Source organism: Panthera leo, chromosome A3, assembly GCF_018350215.1.
Source record: "Panthera leo isolate Ple1 chromosome A3, P.leo_Ple1_pat1.1, whole genome shotgun sequence".
In the NCBI taxonomy this organism is placed as follows: Eukaryota; Metazoa; Chordata; class Mammalia; order Carnivora; family Felidae; genus Panthera; species Panthera leo.
In genome coordinates, this window is record NC_056681.1 from 16,014,066 (window position 1) to 16,033,583 (window position 19,518).

The window sequence follows — 19,518 nt, forward strand, 5'->3', positions numbered from 1 at the left end:
CTTGGGTGGAGTGAGAACAGAAGGAGGCTGTGGGTTCCCGGACTCGGGCAGCCTGCTCAGCAGCAGGACCCTGGGACCCTGGAGGGGGCTGCAAAGGAGAAGCTGGAGCTTCTGATGCTGGGGGGGGGGGGGGCAAAGAGGGAACCATAGCCTGCCTTCCCTCAAGAAGAAACCAGGCTTCTCTTGAAGAGTTATGTGCTTAAATGCTACCTCTGAGCCCCCTCTCACTGTAGGTTTTAAGGGCTGGGCCTGCCCATGGGGGTGAGCTGTGGACTGGGGTAAGCAAGAGGGACAGATGGAAGAAGATTCATCAGGCACCAGGCCAAGGAGGGTGCCAGCCTCTGTGGAATACCAGCATCTTCTCAGGTATGCCCTTCCATGGAAACCCGGGGCAGTGACAGATCCCAACTAACTTGGGGAAACCTGGCCCACCCCTGCTTTCGCTGCTTAAAGGAGAAATAATCTTAAACCAGTCACACAAATCATCAGCATTTATTTCTTGGGTCCTAGGTGCCACTTATGTTGGTAGAAAGGGCAAAGAGTTGATCAGTTGTGAGCACAAAACCCCTTCCCTAGAAATGGATCCGTGAAGCTCCACGAGGGGACGTGGAGCTGCACAGATGGTCAGTTCCGCTTACAGTGCCTTCCAAAAAAAAAAAAAAAACTCCCTTCCTCTCTGCTGAAAAGAGGTTTATAGTTTTTAAAAAGTTTAAAAGTGTTTTTTAAAAAAAGGGATACGAAGGTCTTGACCCAGAAGGTTGGGCTTGGAGAAGGCGGGGCAGAGCTGGGCCGTGGTTGCCGCCCAGACCACCTATGGAGGCGTGTTCTTGGGGTGCTGCTCACCCAGGTGCCCGCTGAATAAATAATGCCCCGCAGCTACAGGGTCTTGAGAGTGTGCCCGGGCACGGTGAGGAGGTGGTGGGCGAGTGGAGCCTGAGGGTGCAGGGGGAGGGTTTTTCCAGGGTAGGGGCCACGGCGGCCTCCGGGGGTGCCTTTTCACTCTGGCCTGGCTTGCCTGGTACAGGGGCTCAGAGAAGGGGCTGCCAGGCCAATGCCAGGGCTCCCTGTCCAGGTGGGGACAGCAGGTCTCTCTTCCACCTTCCATGGGCAAGGTCAGACTCAAGACGAGGTGGTCCCATCGTTGCTCTCAGGCTGCTTGCTAGCTTCCTTGTCTGGGGTGCCCGCCTCTGTCTGTCCTTCTGAAGAGAGAAAAGGAGCATATACACAAACGTAAAGCACAGAAGGCCTGGAAGGATGCAGCTGAAGTCGGAACAGTGGGTGAGCCCTGGGGCGCAGGACAGGAGCTGGATCAAGGGTGGCCATGGCCAAAAAGACCTTTAGCTTGGCCTCTAACAACGTTTGCGAAGAAAATGCAGGCGGTGTTACTAGTATAATTAAGGTCAATGAAAGGCCAGGCTCATGGACGACTGCTACAAGCCTCAGTTGAGGATCAGGCTGTCTGTGAAGGTTCTCCAAAAGGAGGGGGCAAATGTGAAGTCCCGGCACAGAATGGGTGCTCAGTGAGTGGTAGTTGTTCTCATAAGACAGAGAAGGGGCAGGGAACAGGCTAGCTCAGGGGAGTACCAGGGTGTGGCCATTTCACTGTGCTGTGTCCTTACCAGACCAGCCCCACCTCCCAATAGGGCCTCTGCCTCTGTCTTTGCATCCTTAGACCAATCCCTCCACTGACCAAGGAGAACCACCCCACCCTGTCCTGAGCTCCTGAGGCTGGAGCATCCACACAGCCTGGGGATTATGATTAGAGTCATGATACAGATGGGAAAAGCAGGCTCGAAGACATGAACTGATTTGCTAGAGATAAGCAGTGGAGAGAGCCAATGTCTTTCCCACTGAATTTTTTCGGCCACAAAGCAGCACTCTCCAGGGTTTATGAAGGCTGGCTGTCCTCGGCACTGCTTCATCCCACCTGCGTAGCAGTCTGAGAAGGTGGTGGTAGCCAGTGGTGCAGCCAGAACGTGGATGTCTGGTGCCCATCCCCACCACCGCCCCTATCCTGGGTGGTCCTGTAACAAAAGCTTGGGCCCAGAGGGTCCTTCTGGCCCTCCAGAAGCCTGACAGACCAGTCTGCACTTCGGGCAAATTTCCCAGGTTCTGATACCCAATTTGACCCTGAGCTTCCTGCCCTCGCCAGCAGGAACATTCTCGTTGGATTCCCTAGTAATCTCTGCTCTGTTTCCTTGCTGTGGGACCTCAGGCAATTTGTTTAAAGTGAGGATGGGGACACCTTCACCCGTGTGTGACCAAGGCGTAGGGCCAAAGGTGGTCACCCGGCACATGGGAATGTCTTCGCCAACACTTCCTCTGTGCCAGTCCCAGCTCTCTCTTGGGGAGAAGGTTCTCAAGCACTTTCTTCACCAACCAGTATTCTTGGGACTCCCTTGGGGTCAGTTTCAGGGCACAATTTGAAACTGGTCAGAATTTTTCATGGTCAGAAACTGCTGGGCAGTGTATTCCTTTCTTCATGTCTTGTCTCTTATCATTAGGCAAAGTAGGGAAACATCCTCCCCACATAAGGCAGGAAAGGCAAAGGCTTGTGTACGATATGCTTAGGGAGCGTTAACAAACACCAACAGGCCACAGACTTGGGAAGGCCGGCGGTTGGGCCTCCAGGACAGGCCAAGGCCATACTTCCCCTTCCGTCCAGCTGGGCATCTGTCTCCTGGGCTGTTTTAAGCAAACAGATTCTAAGCCGGGCCTGCTGGTCAGAATCTTTGTAGGCCCACTCCCTCAGTGAGTCCGGGGGACTGAGCACAGCTCCCCAGGCCTGCCTGTGGAAACGGCTCATTGCAGGGCCTACTGGAAGGTTCGTCAGCCAGGCTGGCCTACACTCCAGCACGACTGCTTCATTTCCTTGCACTGAACACTGTTCCTTCCTCAGGTCCCCTTTTCAAATGTCCGTCACCCTGGCAGGCAAATGTCCTAGACCCAGAGGACCCAGACACTTCAAGGATTCCAAATTAGAGGAAACAGGTATGAGAAGGGCCTGTGTCCATGGATGAGTGCTTACTACTACTGAGGTAGAAGGAGACAGAAAACCGTTCACTAGAGCTGAGCATAAGGATGCAGAAGCTGTGAGCAATATGCCAATATGCCACCATGTAGCACGTACGCGAGACAAAGATCCAGGTGGGAGAGGAGGGGCGCTGTGCTAAGTGGGGTTATGGAGGTGGCTGGGAGCAGAGGTGTCACCTCTGGCTTGAGGCTGTCAGGGAAGGCTGCTCAGTAGAGCAGTCTGGGTCTCTAAGAGCAAGCAAGGTGAGGCAGGTGAGGGGAGGGCAGGAGGAACCAGGCCCAGGGAGCAGCATGTTAAGGACGATCAGGGGCTGTTGAGAAATAGACGTGCTTTCCTCTGGCTCCGAGGCACAGACTGAGGTGAGCTGTGAGGAGCGTGGCCACAGGAAAGGCGGGGGGGAGGTTGGGGGAGGTATGGGGTGTGCTTCCTTGGGCAGGTTGCCGTTCTAACAGTGTTAACTTGCTGGTGACCTTGAGCAAGCCGCCCAGCTTCTTGGGCCTGTAGGGCCATCTGTTACAGGAGAGGGGTGAGTCCATGTGCCCACAGTCTGCTCCGTACTCCATGGTCACTTCTGGCCAACAAGCACCAAGCGCTCTGGACTGAAGGCTACATGGAGGAAAGTAAGATGGTGGGCCTCCAGGACAGCTCTGTGGGAGACCCACGGAGCCCTACAGTTGCAGTTTGCTGTACGAGGTGATGTGGTACAGACACCGCCTCCGTGGAACTCTGGGGACAGGGAGGAGAGGGCTCTACCCAGTGCAGGAGGGTCAGAGAAGGCTGTCTAGAGGAAGGTCCCAGGGCTGAAAGAAGGGTGGCCCCAGGCACTGTGGGGGTTGCGGCTGGCTTGCTATCTCCCCCATTCATTCATGAAGCCTGTAGTTCCCAGGCACCTGCTATGCGCCAGCAGAAGAGAAGGCCCCTGCTCTCCTGAAGCTCACATTTAAACACATGAAACCTTGTCAGAGTGACGAAGGTCAGTGACTGGGCAGGTGCCTCTGAGTACAGCCTGAGCAGGGAGATGGCAACCCCAGGACTGAATGGGAAGGTTCTAGTAGAGGAAACTGACACAGAAGGCTCTGGAAAGGGCAGGCCGGCACCCTGACGGAAACAGACTAATGGTGGGTATGGCTGGAGGACAGAAGGTGAAGGGAGAGGGGCCCCCGATGAGAACCCAGAGGCAGGGCAGGGTAGGGTCTGGCCCCACGGCAGGGCCCTGTGATGATGGGCTTGGCAGAGGCAGGAGGAGACAGGATGGTCTGAGTGAGTCTTACTGTCTTGCTGGCAACTGGCCGGCAGGGAGTGGTGCAGGGAGGCTGTGGGGCTGGAGGGAAGCCGAAGGACCTGGGCTGAGTCTGGGAGAACTGACAGGCCCTGTGGATGGAGGGCAGCGAGGAAAGGGAGGAGCCCCAGGTTCCTGGCCAGAGAGTCCTCAGGGCCTGAGATGCCACCTGGGACTGATTTGGAGTGGGCGGTCTATGACTTGGAGGACAGCCCTGGAGCCCAGAAGTGTAGGAATGCTAAAGACCCGTGGGTTCTGACCTGCCCCCTCGAGTGTCAGCTCGCCCATGTCTCCAGCCAGCTTCCTCACGCTCACAGCCTCAGAGTCCCCCTGGATGTCAGGGACCGCGTTCCGACGGCCTGTCCGGTCACAGGAGATGAAGTCCGAGTAGGAGGACTCGACCTCCATCACGCCTGTCGCATCGCTCTTCAGGCCTGTGGGCAAAGGGGCAGGAGCACAAAGGTGAGGCCGGGTCCATCCTGCAGGGAAGACTCTGCTCCGGTCCCTAGCACGGATGTCTTTCGACAAAATGACAGTTTCTGCCTTAATCATTGAAAACAGCACAGAAAAGTATGAAGAACAAAATAAATCACCCAAAGTTTCACACCCAGAAAACCACTATCGCCAGTTGAAAGAACATCCCTTGTCTTTCCTCTAAAGTTACTGATAAATATCTAGCACTGGCTAGATGCTGCAGATGAAGCCATGAACAAGTCAGCCACAGTCCCTGCCCTCCGGGAGCCTACAGCCTGCTGGGGGCCACAGCAAATTGCCTAAATCACCCGAGGAACTGTCTGGGTGCTCAGGGCTTCCAGGGAGAAGGCAGGGTGCTGGAGTGACTACCAGGGTCTGACCAAGGCTGGGGATCAGGAAGTGACGGTTTAGATGAGCTCCAGGGAAGAACGGGTGTTATCGAGATAAGGAGTTGAGGGGAAGAGCACGTGTGAAGGCTCAGGGGAGGGATGGGTTTGGTGGAACGGAAGAACCAAAAGAGCCACAGACTCATGGATGCTGGGCGAGGGGCAGTGACACCAAGGATGCTGCTGAGCTGGGCAGGGGCCAGATCACCTCTGCAACCTGACGACTCAAGAGTTTTGGCCAGGTCACAAAAGCTCAGATCTGCATTTTCAAAGATGACTCTGACATCTGGGTTGAGCAGGGCCCAGAAGTGGGCAAGTTGAGGGCTCCTGCAGAAGGTCAGGTGTGAGAGGATGGTCAGTGGAGGCAGGAGGTGGTGGTGCAGATTCTAGATGTAATTTGGAGGCTAAATCAATAGGACCCGGTGTCTGAATGGTGGGGAAGTGAGCTTTCTGACATGAGTAAGCAGACGAAAATGTGGTTGACTGAGATGAACAGCACAGAAGGAATATTTTGGGGCATGATGGTGGGGTGAAGGCTGAGTTCTGTTTGACCACACCAAATTGGAGAGGCCTGTGAGCCCTCAAAGGGGAGACATACAGTAGGTCAATGGAGGTACGGGGCTAGAACTCAGAAGAGGGATAGGGGGTGGCATGGGGAAGAAAGACAGGAAATTAGGAGTTACTATGATTAAGAGCTCTGGTCGTTGATAATACAGCCTAGAACGAGAAGAGACCACATACATAAAAAAGAGCCACATATATTTTTAAAAATTGGGAGATCATACCATGTATTGTATTTTATAGCCTACACTGTAGAACACTCTAGAACATATCATTTAAGGTTCTCTCTAGGTGAGTTTTGTACATGTGTACTTGGATGTACCAAGATTTGATCAGTCCTCTAGAAATGAACATGGAGGTATTTCCAATTTTCTGTGGTCTTTATGTAAATCTGTGTCTAGTTCTAGTTATTTCCTTAGAATGCATTTCTAGAAGTAGAATTGCTGGGTTAAAAGGAAGGGTGAGATGATGTTTAAGCCACATTGTTTAGACACATTTCCAAGTTGCCTTTGTGAATAGCATAGGTATTTAGGACAATAAAAGATGAAGGGAAAAAAAACCTTATAAATTCTGTACTACTATTTATATTCCCACGCACAGCACTATAAGCTTGTCCATTTATCTGCACCCTTGTCAACAATCAGTATTGCTATTGTATTAAAATGTTCATCTGCTAGGGGGACATGAATATCTCTCACTGAACACCTCTGAGTTTCTGAAGGCAATCAAATCATACCAGATGAACTTGTACTGATATGGCAAGGTTTCTGAGATAAACTGTTAACTGCAAAATAACACCTAACATAGAAACTAGTTTCTGTAGGAGCAACAGAACTTAAGAACTTAAGAACTTTTGTTCTTACAGAACAAAACTTGCTTCTGTAAGAGCAAATACAAGGAAAAAAACCACCTTATCAAGTGTGGTTCTTTGTAACTAAGGGGAACTTCTAAGACTGTATTTTTGTAATTGCAGAAGTTCTTATCAGCCCAAGTTACCGTGTGATGCTTTCCTTAGGTAACTGACATTGGCAGAAGGTGCCTGGGGTGGGCTTGGGAAGTGCCGAAGGGGAGTGTGCATGTGTGAAAGGGTGGGCTACTGGTGTGGAGGGCTGGCCCCAATGTCTCCCCACAACACCGAGCTCAGAAGAGACCACTAAAGAATACAGCGGGGGCACTCAGAATGCTCAGCTCCTCTCCAGACCTCTGTTCCCCCATCTGTAAAATAAAGGCAGGGCCGGATCCTGTCTAAGGCAATCCTCCCAAGCTCCAGCAGAGGGTGTGCTCAGGCTATTTTTTTTTTTTTTTTTTTTTTTTTTTTTTGGTTGCCTTGAGAGAAAGAAGTTGCCCCAGTGCTTGGTCTTGTCAGTAAAAAAACAAAACAACACAACGAACTCTCTGAAGCCCCAGAAGTGGTTCCTTCTGCAGGTCACAGAAATTTCACTCCTGCACTCTCTCTCTTGGGAAATGGCTCAAAGCTTCAGAACAGGGGAACGGCCTGTTGCAACAACAGTAATAACACTAAAATTTATGACAATTCTAAACAATAATAATAAAGGTGACACTTGCCAAGTCGTTCTGTGCTTTCCCTACCTCACTTACTAAATTGCCACAATAGCCCTCTGAGGTCAGTGAGGTGAGTTCATAACCATGACTCAGAAATATCTTAGACCCAAAGCCCATCCTCCATGTTACAGCCACATCCGAGGGGAAGGGACAGACCCTGGGCAGGCCACACCATCTCCCCAAGCTCTGTGTCCTTAGCTTTTCTCCAACTAGAAAAGCTCCAGGAGATTTCACCACACCAGACCCAAAGGCCTAATCTTGGCAGCTGGGCCAACATGCTCTGTGCTTCATCTTTAGATTCTCAAACAGTGCCTGGCAAAGAGTATGTGCTCAATAAATATTTCTCAAGTTTGTATCTACCTGTCTATTGTCCCTCCATCTCTCTTAGCCAATTGGTGGGGATGATAAAGTGACTCCGCAGGGCTGCTGGGAAAGGCCTCAGTCCACTGGAGACTGATGTAACGTTCTTGTCCGATACCTCTAGAATCTGATACCACTGTGGGATGGAGTTACAAGCTACATCTAAAAGGCCAGCCTCCTGATGGAATAGACACCCTGGGGCTTTGACTCCTGCCCTTGCCTGGCTGACCTTACAAGCTGCCCTGTGCAGGGAGCTGGTCCTCCTGGTTCAGGGAAGTGTGCCAAGTGCAAAGCCCAATCCTGGAAAACACCAACCCAGCCAACATGCTCCGGCTACCCCTGTCCCCTCCTCGTTCCCTTGAGTAACAGGGATTCCAAAGCGATTGTAGGGTTTAGTCTGGGGAGCCCCCTGCGCCACAGCACAAGTACACAATTTCATTTTTCTTCAACACTTGAATTCTTGCTCTCTGCTGCTTACAGTCAACAGCAACGGGGAAATGAATCCTTAGAGTTGGGAACTACGTCAGAAAATGGTCATTATCAGACTGCCTGTCACAGTATAAACCACCAGAACGTCTCTGGAGAGTGATTTGATAAGATGCATCAAGAAACCTCAAGTTTTGGGTGCCTGGGTGGCTCAGTCGGTTAAGTGTCTGACTCTTAATTCGGCTCAGGTCATGATCTCACTGTTCGTGAGACAGAGCCTCGAGAAGGACTCTGCACTTGACAGCGCCTGCTTGGGATTCTCTCTCTCTGCCCTTCTTATGCATGCACGCTCTCTCTGTCTCTCTTAAAAATAAGTAAACTTAAAAAAAAAAGAAACCAACTTTTTTCATATCCTTGAGCAGCTAAGCTCATAACTGTTCTAAGAAAAAAATCCAAGTTGTAAATGCAGATATACAAAGATGTTCATTATGGTATTTATAATAGTCAAAAACTAAGACACTAAAATGAGCTCATATATGGACAACAGAGAAATATATACAATTATACAAATGTTTAATTTATAGCTAAATGAAATACACTTCAGGCATTAAAATGTTTGTGAATATTTTTAGAAGACATGGGAAAATGCTCACAACTGTTAAATAAAAAATATATCACATATTTAAATTACAATTAAAATTTTTGTATTTTTCATAGTGAAAACATTCACTTTATTTTTAAATTATTTCCTTCTTGAATACGTATGCATGTAGTATAAAACTCAAAAAAAAGGACATGCACCAAAAAGAATAAATTACTAGGAATATACTTATTAACCAAGGAGGTGAAAGACCTGTACTCTGAAAATTAGAAAATACTGATGAAAGTAACTGAAGATGACACAAATAGAAAGATATTTCATGATCATGAATTGGAAGAACATTGTTAAAATGTCTCAGACCACCTAAAGCCATCTACAGATTCGATGTAATCCCTGTCAAAATACCAACAGCATTTTTCACAGAACTAAAATAATACTGAATACTAAATAATACTAGAATTTATACGAACAAACAAAAGACCCCAAACAGGCAAAGCAATCTTGAGAAAGAAGAATATAGCTGGAGGTATCACAACCCCAGATTTCAAGATAGACTACAAAGCTGTAGTATCAAAGCAGCATGGTCTTTGTACAAAAACAGATACCTAGATCAATGGAACAGAATGAAGAGCCCAGAAATAAACCCATGCTTATATGGCCAATTAATCTATGACAAAGGAGGCAAGAATAAACAACGGGGAAAAGACAGTCTCTTCAAGAAGTTGCGCTAGGAAAACTGGGCCACTTTCTTATACCATACACCAAAATAAACTCAAAATGGATTAAAGACCTAAATATGTGACACATAAAACCATGAAACCCCTACAAGAAAACAGGCAGTAATCTCTTTGGCCTTGCAATATTTTTCTAAAGATATCTCCTAAGGCAAGGGAAACAAAAAACAAAAATAAACTATTGGAACTATATCAAAATAAAAATTTTTGTGCACAGTGAAAGAAACCATCAACAAAATGAAAAGACAGACCTGAATGGGAGAAGGTATTTGCAAATGATATATCTGATAAGGGGGTAATATCCACAACACATAAATAACTTCTACAACTCAACACAAAAAAACACAAGTAATCCAATTAAAAATGGGCAGAGGACCTGAAACCACAGCACTGATTACATCAAAAAAACACAAGAGACAAACCCAAAATCTTTATATAGCTAAAACTTTCTTCATTGACAGTATGGTATTCTGTTGTCTCATTGTTGTAGACTGATTACTTCCCTCTTGATGGACTTTGGGTTTTTTGTTGTTGTTGTTGTTTGTTTTAAAGTAATCTCTACACCCAACTTGGGGCTTGAACCCACAACCCCGAGATCAAGAGTCCCACACGCCACCAACTGAGCCAGCCAGGCGCCCCTGGCTTCCATAAAAGTAGAACTGCCATATTCATTAAAGGATCTGTGATTTGGGTAGGGTAATAGACACTGCCAAATCTGCCTCCACAGAGGTTAACTCTCATTGGGCATGTATGAGGAACACTTGGTTTCAACATATTCCTATCAACACTTGTCTTTTTGTCTTTTTTTCCTCAGTCTGAAAGGTGAAACAGTAGTTGGCTGTTTTAGCTTGTACTGTTCCTGTGAGTGAACCTGACCATCATTCCATGTCTATTTCCTTTTCTGTACACTGTTTACTTAAATCCTGTGCCCATTTTTCTATTGGATTGTAGCCCTTTTTCTTATTGATTTGCAGGAGTTCATTATACATTAAGGAAATTAATCTTTTTGCCTTAAGAGAAATTATAAGTAATTTTTACTTGTCATTTGTTCTATGGCTTTATTTTTGGCATTTCTTCACATGCACACATTTTTCTCTATTCATGTAGTCAAACTGATCCATATTTTATTTTATAGTTTCTAGATTCTGCATCACATACAGAAATGTCTTCCCCACTCTGAGATTAGCAAAGAATTCTCCCTTGTTTATTTCTTACACATTCATGACTTTTTCACATTTAAATCTTTGCTTGATCTGGAATTTATTTACTCAAATGTATGAGTTAGAGATCTATCTTAATTAATTTTTCCACTTCTCTCAAAACCATTTGTGGAATAATCAAACTGAAGGGGATCCCAGAGCTCATCTAGACAAGCCTCTCATTAATAGCTGGGGAAACGGAGGTTCAGAAAGAAAAAATGACTTGCCTAAAGTTCTTGCATCTAGGGGGTCCTAACTCCTGGCCCAGAGCTCTTTCTCCCACACCACTCCCCCCTTTCGGGAGCCCTAGCGACACTGCAAATCTCCCAGGGGCGTGTGTGGTGTAATAGATGGCATCTAGGACAAACATGCCGCCCGGAGTCCCTATTCACTAGCTCAGAGACCTTGGACATCTCCCTTCACCTCTCTGGACTCCAATTTCTTCCTCAGCAGTGTGGGGATAACAGTAACACCCTGCTGATCAGGGGGCTGTTGTGAGGACTGAATGAGATGGCGTGTGTAGGGTCTGATAAGTTATGTGCAATGTAAGAGGCACACAATTAATAAGTCATTAGTATGGCCTGTTTTCACTGGGTGTCTTACCAGTAAAACTGTCTTTTTGACATTTTCATTCAACTTCTTTGTTTTTACTATGTTTAATGGTGCACAGAAGGCCAAAAACTTACACTTCCTTCTTTTGTTCTTTATGGTGCTGAAGGTGGTGAAGTGAATGTTAGTTCCACACAAGTGGTGGCTCTGGCTGGCATGTATACTGATATATGAATATTTGATGAATGAGTAAATAATAGAAGATGTTCTAGATTCCAAGGCAGAAGGAGCAAAGGGTGTGCAACCCTGCAACAGAACAGTGGCCAAAGGTCTGGCTCAATCTCTGTGCCATAGGGTGACTGACTCTGACTCTCTGACTCTCTCTCTCTCTCCAACACCCCCATCTTCCTTTCTGCCCATCTGAATATAACAAAGGTTGAAATATGCTCCCTACGTCTCTTTCAATCATGACATTTCTCTCTCTCTCTCCCTCCCTCCCTCCCTTCTCTTTTTCTTTCTTCATTCATTCATTCATTCATTCATTCATTCATTGTTTACTGACCACCTTCTATATGCCAGGCACTGTGTCAGGTATGGGATATATTTTGGAGAATAAAAAGACATTTACAATTTGATAAGAGAAAAAGACATTGAACAGGTCAATGATTTATCATCACAGATAGTGATAAGTGCATTGAAAGAAGAGAACAGGGTTCTCTGTGTGTGGATGTTTAGTTAAGGGTTATATGGTCAGCGAAGGCCTCCTTAAGCAGGTGACCTTGTGCTGAGGTCTACAGCAAAGCTGGACAGAGTGTGATCCAGGCAGAGAAAACAATCTGCGTCTACAGCCATCTAATATCTCCTCATCTCAGCTCCAGCCCTACGAGGTGCTCAAAAGTGATGCTGCTCCTCCACTCGTCCTCGTTTTCAGATTTGGGAGCCTTCTTGGGGTCTGGTCACTTGTAAGGCATCTGACTCCGAATGCTTAGGATGGAAGGGAAGGCTCTCGTACTCAGCTTCCCAGGCCCAGACCCTTGGTGGCCTGGGGTCAGGGGCTCTTGCAGGTGCTTGCTCTGGGCACTGTCAAGCTCCCCACAGGAAACTGCCTTCTCCCTTTAGTTTTTAACACTGTCCCAGCCCTGTAAACGGAAGAGGCCCTGGGCTCTGCCAAGAGCTACATGGTCTGTTCCAAGTCCACAGCTATTCGTCCTCATTGCTCAGGCAGATTCCAGTACAACTCCAAATTGTTTTCCAAATATACCAGAAAGGTCATTTCCTGTTTTTTTTTTTTTTTTTCTTTTTTAAAAAGTATTTGCAAAGACCATACAAAAAGAAAGCAGACCCTTTTGCAAAGGGCACAGAATGAGACTTGGTCCCATGGGAGAGGCCCCCTCAGAGGTGGGGAAAATGCTCTGGAAGGCTTCTCTGAGGGAAGAAAGGGCTGTGGAAACCTGATGGAAATACCAGGGCCTACTCAGCTGGCATTTCTCAGACTCAGAGGGAAGCAGCTTTTCCCTGTGACAGGCAGCCAGGACCAGAGGGGCAGTGAAGCAAGCAGGAAAGTCAGGGCCCCAAAGTAAGTACAATCCCAGAACCTGAGAAGGGGCAGGCAGCTCAATCTAACCATGTGAGGCCTGCACTAAGGGGGCGGGCCGGCACCAAGCTCTATCTAGGTGCCTTAGGGGCACACCCAGAGGGGAGTCACTAGAGAGGAGTCTCCTGCCAGGGCAATGCCTGATGCCCACTCAAACAGCAGCCTCCAGTGAGGTTTCATTTGGAGGCAGTTAGGCAGAGGCTTGGCCTCTGCACCCAGAGGGCAGAACCATGTAGCCCCAGAAGCAGGTGGTAGAGACACAGGCTTTGGGAGGCCACTCAGTGAGGAGGAAAGGACAGGCGGGGTGCTGAGTCATACAAAGTCCTCACTGACCTCCTGGTTGCTAGTCCCCATGGACTTTTCTCAGATCACCGTCTTCCAGGGGTGTCCCCTAACCTCTCGGGCCATGCCGCAACCTCTTTCACACAGGTGCCTCCTTTGTCAGGGACTTTTATGTTACAGGCCCCCCAGGACGAGAATCAGGATCTGGCTTGGTCCTCCTCTCTCTCCGTTGGGTCCCTGGAAGTTCTTGACCCTTTCCCTTAAGAGTGTGTGTTGACAGGGGCGCCTGGGTGGCTTAGTCACTGGTTAAGTGTCCGACTTTGGCTCAGGTCATGATCTCAGAGTTTGTGAGTTCGAGCCCCGTGTCAGGCTCTGTGCTGACAGCTCAGAGCCTGGAGCCTGCTTCCAGTTCTGTGTCTCCTCCTCGCTCTCCCTCCCGCTCACACTCTGCCTCCCTCTTAAAAATAAACAAACATAAAAAAAATTAAAAATGGGAGTTCCTAGGTGGCTCAGTTGGGTAAGCATCCAGCTCTTAACCTCAGCTCAGGCCTTCCTCTCGGGGTTGTGAGTTCGAGCCCTGCGTGGGGCTCTGCACTGGGCATAAGCCTACTTTAAAAAAAAAAAAAAAAAAAATCTTTCCACTGGGGCACCTGGGTGGCTCAGTTGGCTAAGCGTCTGACTTCGGCTCAGGTCATGATCTCACTGTCCGTGGGTTCGAGCCCCGCGTCGGGCTCTGTGCTGACGGCTCAGAGCCTGGAGCCTGTTTCAGATTCTGTGTCTCCCTCTCTCTGACCCTCCCCCGTTCATGCTCTGTCTCTCTCTGTCTCAAAAATAAATAAACGTTAAAAAAAAAGAAAAATTAAAAAAAAAAAAAGTGTGTGTTGATGACTCCCTATATAGCCAGAGGCCACTCTCCAGAGTTCTAGAGTTGCCAGTCTGCCTACTTAGCATGTCCCTTGGACATCCCACTCCATTTCAAACCTCACATGTGAAGCCACAAGCCTGCCCCATCTAGCCTTCCCCAGCTCAGTGAAGACACCATCTGTCCACGCTGCTCAAGCTGGAGACCTGAAGGCATCCTGGATTCCTCCTCGGCTTCCACTCATGTATAATCTGTCACCAGGTCCCATCATTTCTACTTGGGAAACTCAGCCTGGATCTGCCTTCCTCCCCTCTGCACGGTCACCACCTGGTCTCCATCTTTCCTCACCTGTACCCCTGGTGGAGTGTCCTCATTGCATCAATGCTCTGCCCTTGGCCCATGGTCTATTTTCTACACAAACAACTGGGGTGATGTTTGCAAATCAGACATTGGGTCATTCCCCTGCTTCTTTCAACCTCTGATGCTTTTCCATTTCACATCTGGGAAAATCTAAACTCATGCCACCAGTCCCTAAAGTCCTGCGTTGATCTTGCCCTGCCCTCCCCTGTGACCTTTCTTCCCATTTCCACTGTCTTTTGACTCATTTACTCTTCAATTCCGCAAAGCAACTAAGTTCTTCCTGAATTCAGGGCCTTCATGAGACTGTTCTCTCTGCTTGGAATATTCTCTTGTTATTCTGCTCTTTACAGAGGCTTGTACATGGATTCCTGGCTCTGTCTTTTCACATTTTCCTGCTCTAGGACCCTGACCAGAGGGCCCTGCAGGGCATGAGGCTTTCAGAGCCTCTGTGGCTCGCTACTGCCGCATGTCGTGAAGGCACAGCTGAGCCACCGGGAGTCTTGTGTAGTGTGGTGGACACGGCAAGGGCTGGGGAGTCACCAGCTTCTGCCCCTATACCTGGGCAACTCACCTGACCAATAGATTCCTCTTCTGGAAGATGGGGCTACAACAATTGCCTTGAAAGGTGGTTGTGAGGAATGATCAGAGCCAGCACTTACACAGTCCTTAGTGCATGCCAGGCTGTGCGCTAAGCACCTTACAGGCATTATGTCATTTAATTTTATAACAGCTCTGTGAAGTGGAAAGTGTTTTTAATCCTATTCTACAGAAGAGAGAGCTGAGATGCAGAGAGGTTAAGAAGCTTCCCCAAAGTTGTATACTCACTGAGTGTGGGGTAGAATTGAGCCTGTGCTATTAGGCTACAAAACACAGAAATGACAGCACCTGCCTGGCATATAGTAAGCATCTGTTAAATGCTGTCCGTTCCCTTTTCTCCCATCAGTCTCCAACCTCACAGTAAGCATTCCTGAGGGAAAGGCAAGAAAGCAATGAAGTCCCACGAAAATATTCTACAGTGCTGGCTGAAACATATACCCACATGCACTTTTCCCACACTTGAGAAAAGTTCTATTTAGAATTTTCAGGGGCGCCTGGGTGGCTCAGACAGTTAAGTGTCCGACTTCAGCTCAGGTCATGATCTCATGGTTCATGAGCTCAAGCCCCACATCAGACTCTCTGTTGTCATCACAGAGCCTGCTTTGGATACTTTGTGCCCCAGGCTCTCTACCCTTCCCCGACTTGTGCTCTGTCTCTAAAAAATAAACATTAAAAAAAAACTTTTCATTTGGAAAAAATCTTCAGAATTTTTTCAATGGTATTAGGCTGATTCTCTGAATTCTGCAGAGAGCTGGGGCTGGGGATTGAGACAGTGATATAAACTCTTCAATCCATGAACATCTGTGTTTCTGTGGAGGTCTCTGGAAAGAGGCAGAACAGTCCAGCTGGATTACCGCTTGGGGACCAGGAAGGCTGGGTCTCTCCGGACCTCCTGCTGTTTACACACTATCTAAACTTGGTGAGGGCTTAGCTAAAATGGTTCCCAGAGACTGGCAGTCCCCGTCAGACCATGCAGGGAGGGCAGTAAGGGAAAGTGTAATCACTTCCAAGCAGGCCAGCCAAAGGTCCAGAGGCTGAGCACTAGCTCTGCTAGGTACCTCTGGGCAAGGTTCTTCCCCCTCAGACAGTGGGTGTCTCAAATGTGCAATGAAGGAGTAAGCTGGGATCCTTGTGGTGGTCTTGAAACACATCTGCAAATGCTTTGATGCTCCTCCCATCGAGAGGGGAGTCTAATTTGCATCCCTTGAATGATCTGGCCTTAGTGACTTACTCCTAACTAATGGGATGCAATAGAAGCGATGCTGTGGGACTCCCAAGACGACGTTAGGAAAGGAGACACAGCCTCCAGCTAGCTCTCTCTTGGGCCACTTGTCTTTGGAGTTCTGAGCTGCATGTAGGGAATTTGAGGCTCCACACTTTGAGGCAGCCCAAACCAACCCAATGAAATGCCCACATGGAGAGATCCTGGGAGGGCATGGAGAGAGATGCAGCCAGCAGCCGCTGGCTATGGCAGCCTCTAGCTATTCCAGCACCATCTGACTGCAAGTGCATGAGATCCAAGCCACAAGAGCCCAGCCAAGCTGTCCCCACATTTCTGACCCACAGAAACCATGAGAGATGATAATAAATTATTACTGTTATTTTGAACCACTAAGTACTGGGGCTGCAGTGTTATTCAGCAGCGGACAGCCAGAGTGGTCTCTAACAGGTTACTGCCATGCCAGCTCTCTGGAAGTCTATATGAAAGCACTCCCTAAATCTACTGTGGAGAATGAAAAGCGGCAAGATGTGATTTCTATACTATTAATTTATCCATCCATTCATTCAACAAAATTTTACTCATCACTCATTGTGCACCAGGCTTGGGACCAGATGCCATGGATACAAGAACAGTAAGACATCACTATGCCCTTGAGGGAAGTTCATGGTCTGGGTGGGGAGATGAACTCACGCATGGTCTAGATGGGGTGACCAGTGTGAGGGGCATACACCAGGGTTACCAGGATCACCAGGAGAATGGTTTCAAGCCATGCCCCTTGCCTCCCACAGGGATTCTAGTAACACTAGGCAGGAGGATGTGGCGTGTCTCTACCACTGACGAGAGGGTGTCAGAGCCCCCACAGGTAAGGAGAGAGAAAAGAGTTTAGAGACCACTTCTGTATATAAACCTTTAAAAACTTTAAGAATCTTTAAAGAGCTTGGAAGGTAAGAGCTGTAATAAAAAGACATATAAGGCAGAGCAGGGGCTCAGGAAGCCGGTCGTTTATAGGCACTGATTTTAAGGAAGTTACTCCACCCTTCCTTCCTATTTATCACTCACTGGGCACTGAGGGTTCAGCAGCGAACAAAACAGACCCTCTGCCCTCATGACGCTGACATTCTAGTGGAGTGACTCACACTAACACGCAAACAGAATAAATGTCAGGTGGTGAAAGTACTAAGGAGAGAACTAAAGCGGGGCAAGAGGTGTGGGGTTTTCTACAGAGTGACAGGGAGCCTTGGATGCACAGACACCGGTGCACAGACCCAAAGGAAGGGAGGGAGGCAAATACCTGGGGAAGCTGTGCCAGGCAGAGGGAGGAGTTGCAGGAGGCGGGCTTGCCTGGTATCCAGAAAGATGACCAGGAGGCCACAGGGCTGGGGGACGGGGACTGGTGGGGAAAGAAGACCGAATGTGGCTGGTACCCTCTGGGGTCTGAGAGGATAAGGGTGCCTCTGAATTTTGCTCTGATTTTGATGTGACCCTCTCACAGGTGTTTCCAATTGGATACTCTAATGCTTCCCTTCCAAGCCTATTTTCAGGGCCTTCTCCCTAGTGTGGGGTGAGTGGAGCCTCGGGGCAGTGAAGGGCACTACTCATCACACAACACTCACAGACATACTGTAGGCCCGAATGCAGTGCCAGCAAGGCCTGGGTCCTCTGGTCTTAAGCTGAAGGGGAAACAAAGTTCTTGTTCCATTCTTCCTGCCTCTGGATAGAAGTAGAGATCAGAATCCACAAAACACAACATAGGTAAATACTAATTAAAGAGCCTCCCTTGGAACCTGGAAAGGCAACGTGCTTACAACTCAGGGACTGTTCTTGAGGAGAGCACATAGATTCACCTGTGCCTTCGGCCCAAGGCAACAGTTTGCCCAAGATTCCCAGTCTCTGGGCTCAGTACTGCAGCCCTCCACTCCCTACATCCAGACACTGAGTCTTCACGGGACGGCCAGCCCCCTGAAGTGTCCTGTGTAATTCCTAGTGGCTCAGGACAGACACCCTTCAGCCAGAGCATCCTCTTCCCTGACCCAGCAGAAAAGATAAGAGCTCCCCGTTTTGCCATGCTGTGAGTGTTGACATATTTGTTCACTATCTGCCTTCCCAATTGGCTCCACGAGGATAGGTACCCGGACTTTGTTTGCCAATGTATCCCCAGCACACAGCATGGTTCCTGGCATACGGAAGAGGCTCAATAAATACCATCGTGCGAATGAATTAGTAAACAAACAAAATAAAAACTTAAGAACCTCCATACTCTCAAGCCAGTGATTAAGATAACAATCTGAGCCCTGGCTCCTGACCAAATAAATAACAGTGACAGTGATAAAATGAAAATGGCTACCATTTATGGGGAATATATACTGTGCATCAGGCATGGTGACAGGTGCTTTCCATACACCGTCTTAGTTACTTCACAGTAGCCTAGTATAATTAGATCCCTCTTAGACATAATAGCACGTGCTGGAGCCTGGATTCTCACCCAGGACTGGCTGGCTCTGGGGCCTCAAAGGCAGCGCCTCTCTGGCTCAGGGAAGCAGAGGATGAGAGAGAACCTGAGGAAAAGGTGAGGTTAAAGGGGCTGAAGCGGCAGGAGTGGACTGCCAGGGAAAGGAAAGGGAGGCTCTCCTTTGTCTTCATTTACACTCGTCTCTACCCAGTCGCCTGACCTACTCCAGTTCTACTCTCGCCCTGACAATCACAGAACGTTCCTTCATTCCTTTAGTTCTTCATTCAACACTTACTACACGCACACTCCTTCCAGCAATGGAGCCGGAAGTATCTGAGAGGCACTGCACTGTTTAACCCTCACAACGGAGACACCATGGCTCAGAGAGGTGGCACAAGTCACCCAAGGTCCTCCAACCAGGACTTGAATCTGTATTTCTTCATTCCCAATTCAGTGCCTGTTCTTTTTTTTAAAATTTTTAAATGTTTATTTATTTATTGAGAGAGAGGGAGACAGAGTGAGGGCGGGAGAGGGGCAGAGAGAAAGGGAGACACAGAATCCAAAGCAGGCTCCAGGCTCCGAGCTGTTGGCACAGAGCCTGATGTGGGGCTCGAACTCACAAACCTTGAGATCATGACCTGAGCTGGAGTTGGACACTAAACCGACTGAGCCACCCAGGTGCCCCGGTGCACATTCTTGAGGCTGGTGCACTCTGGGGACGGCTTTGTCTTGAGGTGGACAGTACTGCATCTGTGTCGTCCCCCTCAGAGAACTGTTCTATCATCAAACCCCATGTGCCTCCGGCTTCTCTCAACACAAATGGCTCTCTCCACCTGGTGACACAAGGCCATACACTGTAATAATGGGCACAAGGAGCTTTTGGAGAGTAGATTCACCGAGCACCTACCACCGCACCTGCTGCATAATGCCTAATAAATGGTCTCTAAAAGAGAGAAAGAATGAATGAATCCAGAGAGAGGTACAGT

At 48.4% G+C, this 19,518-nt stretch overlaps 1 protein-coding gene across 5 annotated transcripts in view; it reads right to left on the reverse strand.

Annotated features, from left to right (window-relative positions):
* Positions 1–473: 473 nt before the first annotated feature.
* PKIG (cAMP-dependent protein kinase inhibitor gamma) overlaps positions 474–19,518 on the reverse strand; it is a 99,044-nt gene continuing 79,999 nt past the window's right edge. For 4 of the 5 annotated variants that reach the window (XM_042930887.1, XM_042930886.1, XM_042930885.1 and 1 more), the window contains exons 3-4: positions 4,574–4,747; positions 474–1,199 (exon numbers count right to left, since the gene is read on the reverse strand). In XM_042930887.1, coding sequence (XP_042786821.1) covers positions 1,120–1,199; positions 4,574–4,721 — 228 coding nt within the window. In that variant the 5' untranslated portion in view covers positions 4,722–4,747 and the 3' untranslated portion in view covers positions 474–1,119. Of the gene's footprint in view, positions 1,200–4,573; positions 4,748–19,518 lie in introns of those variants that run through there. The other variant, XM_042930884.1, reaches the window with a different exon arrangement.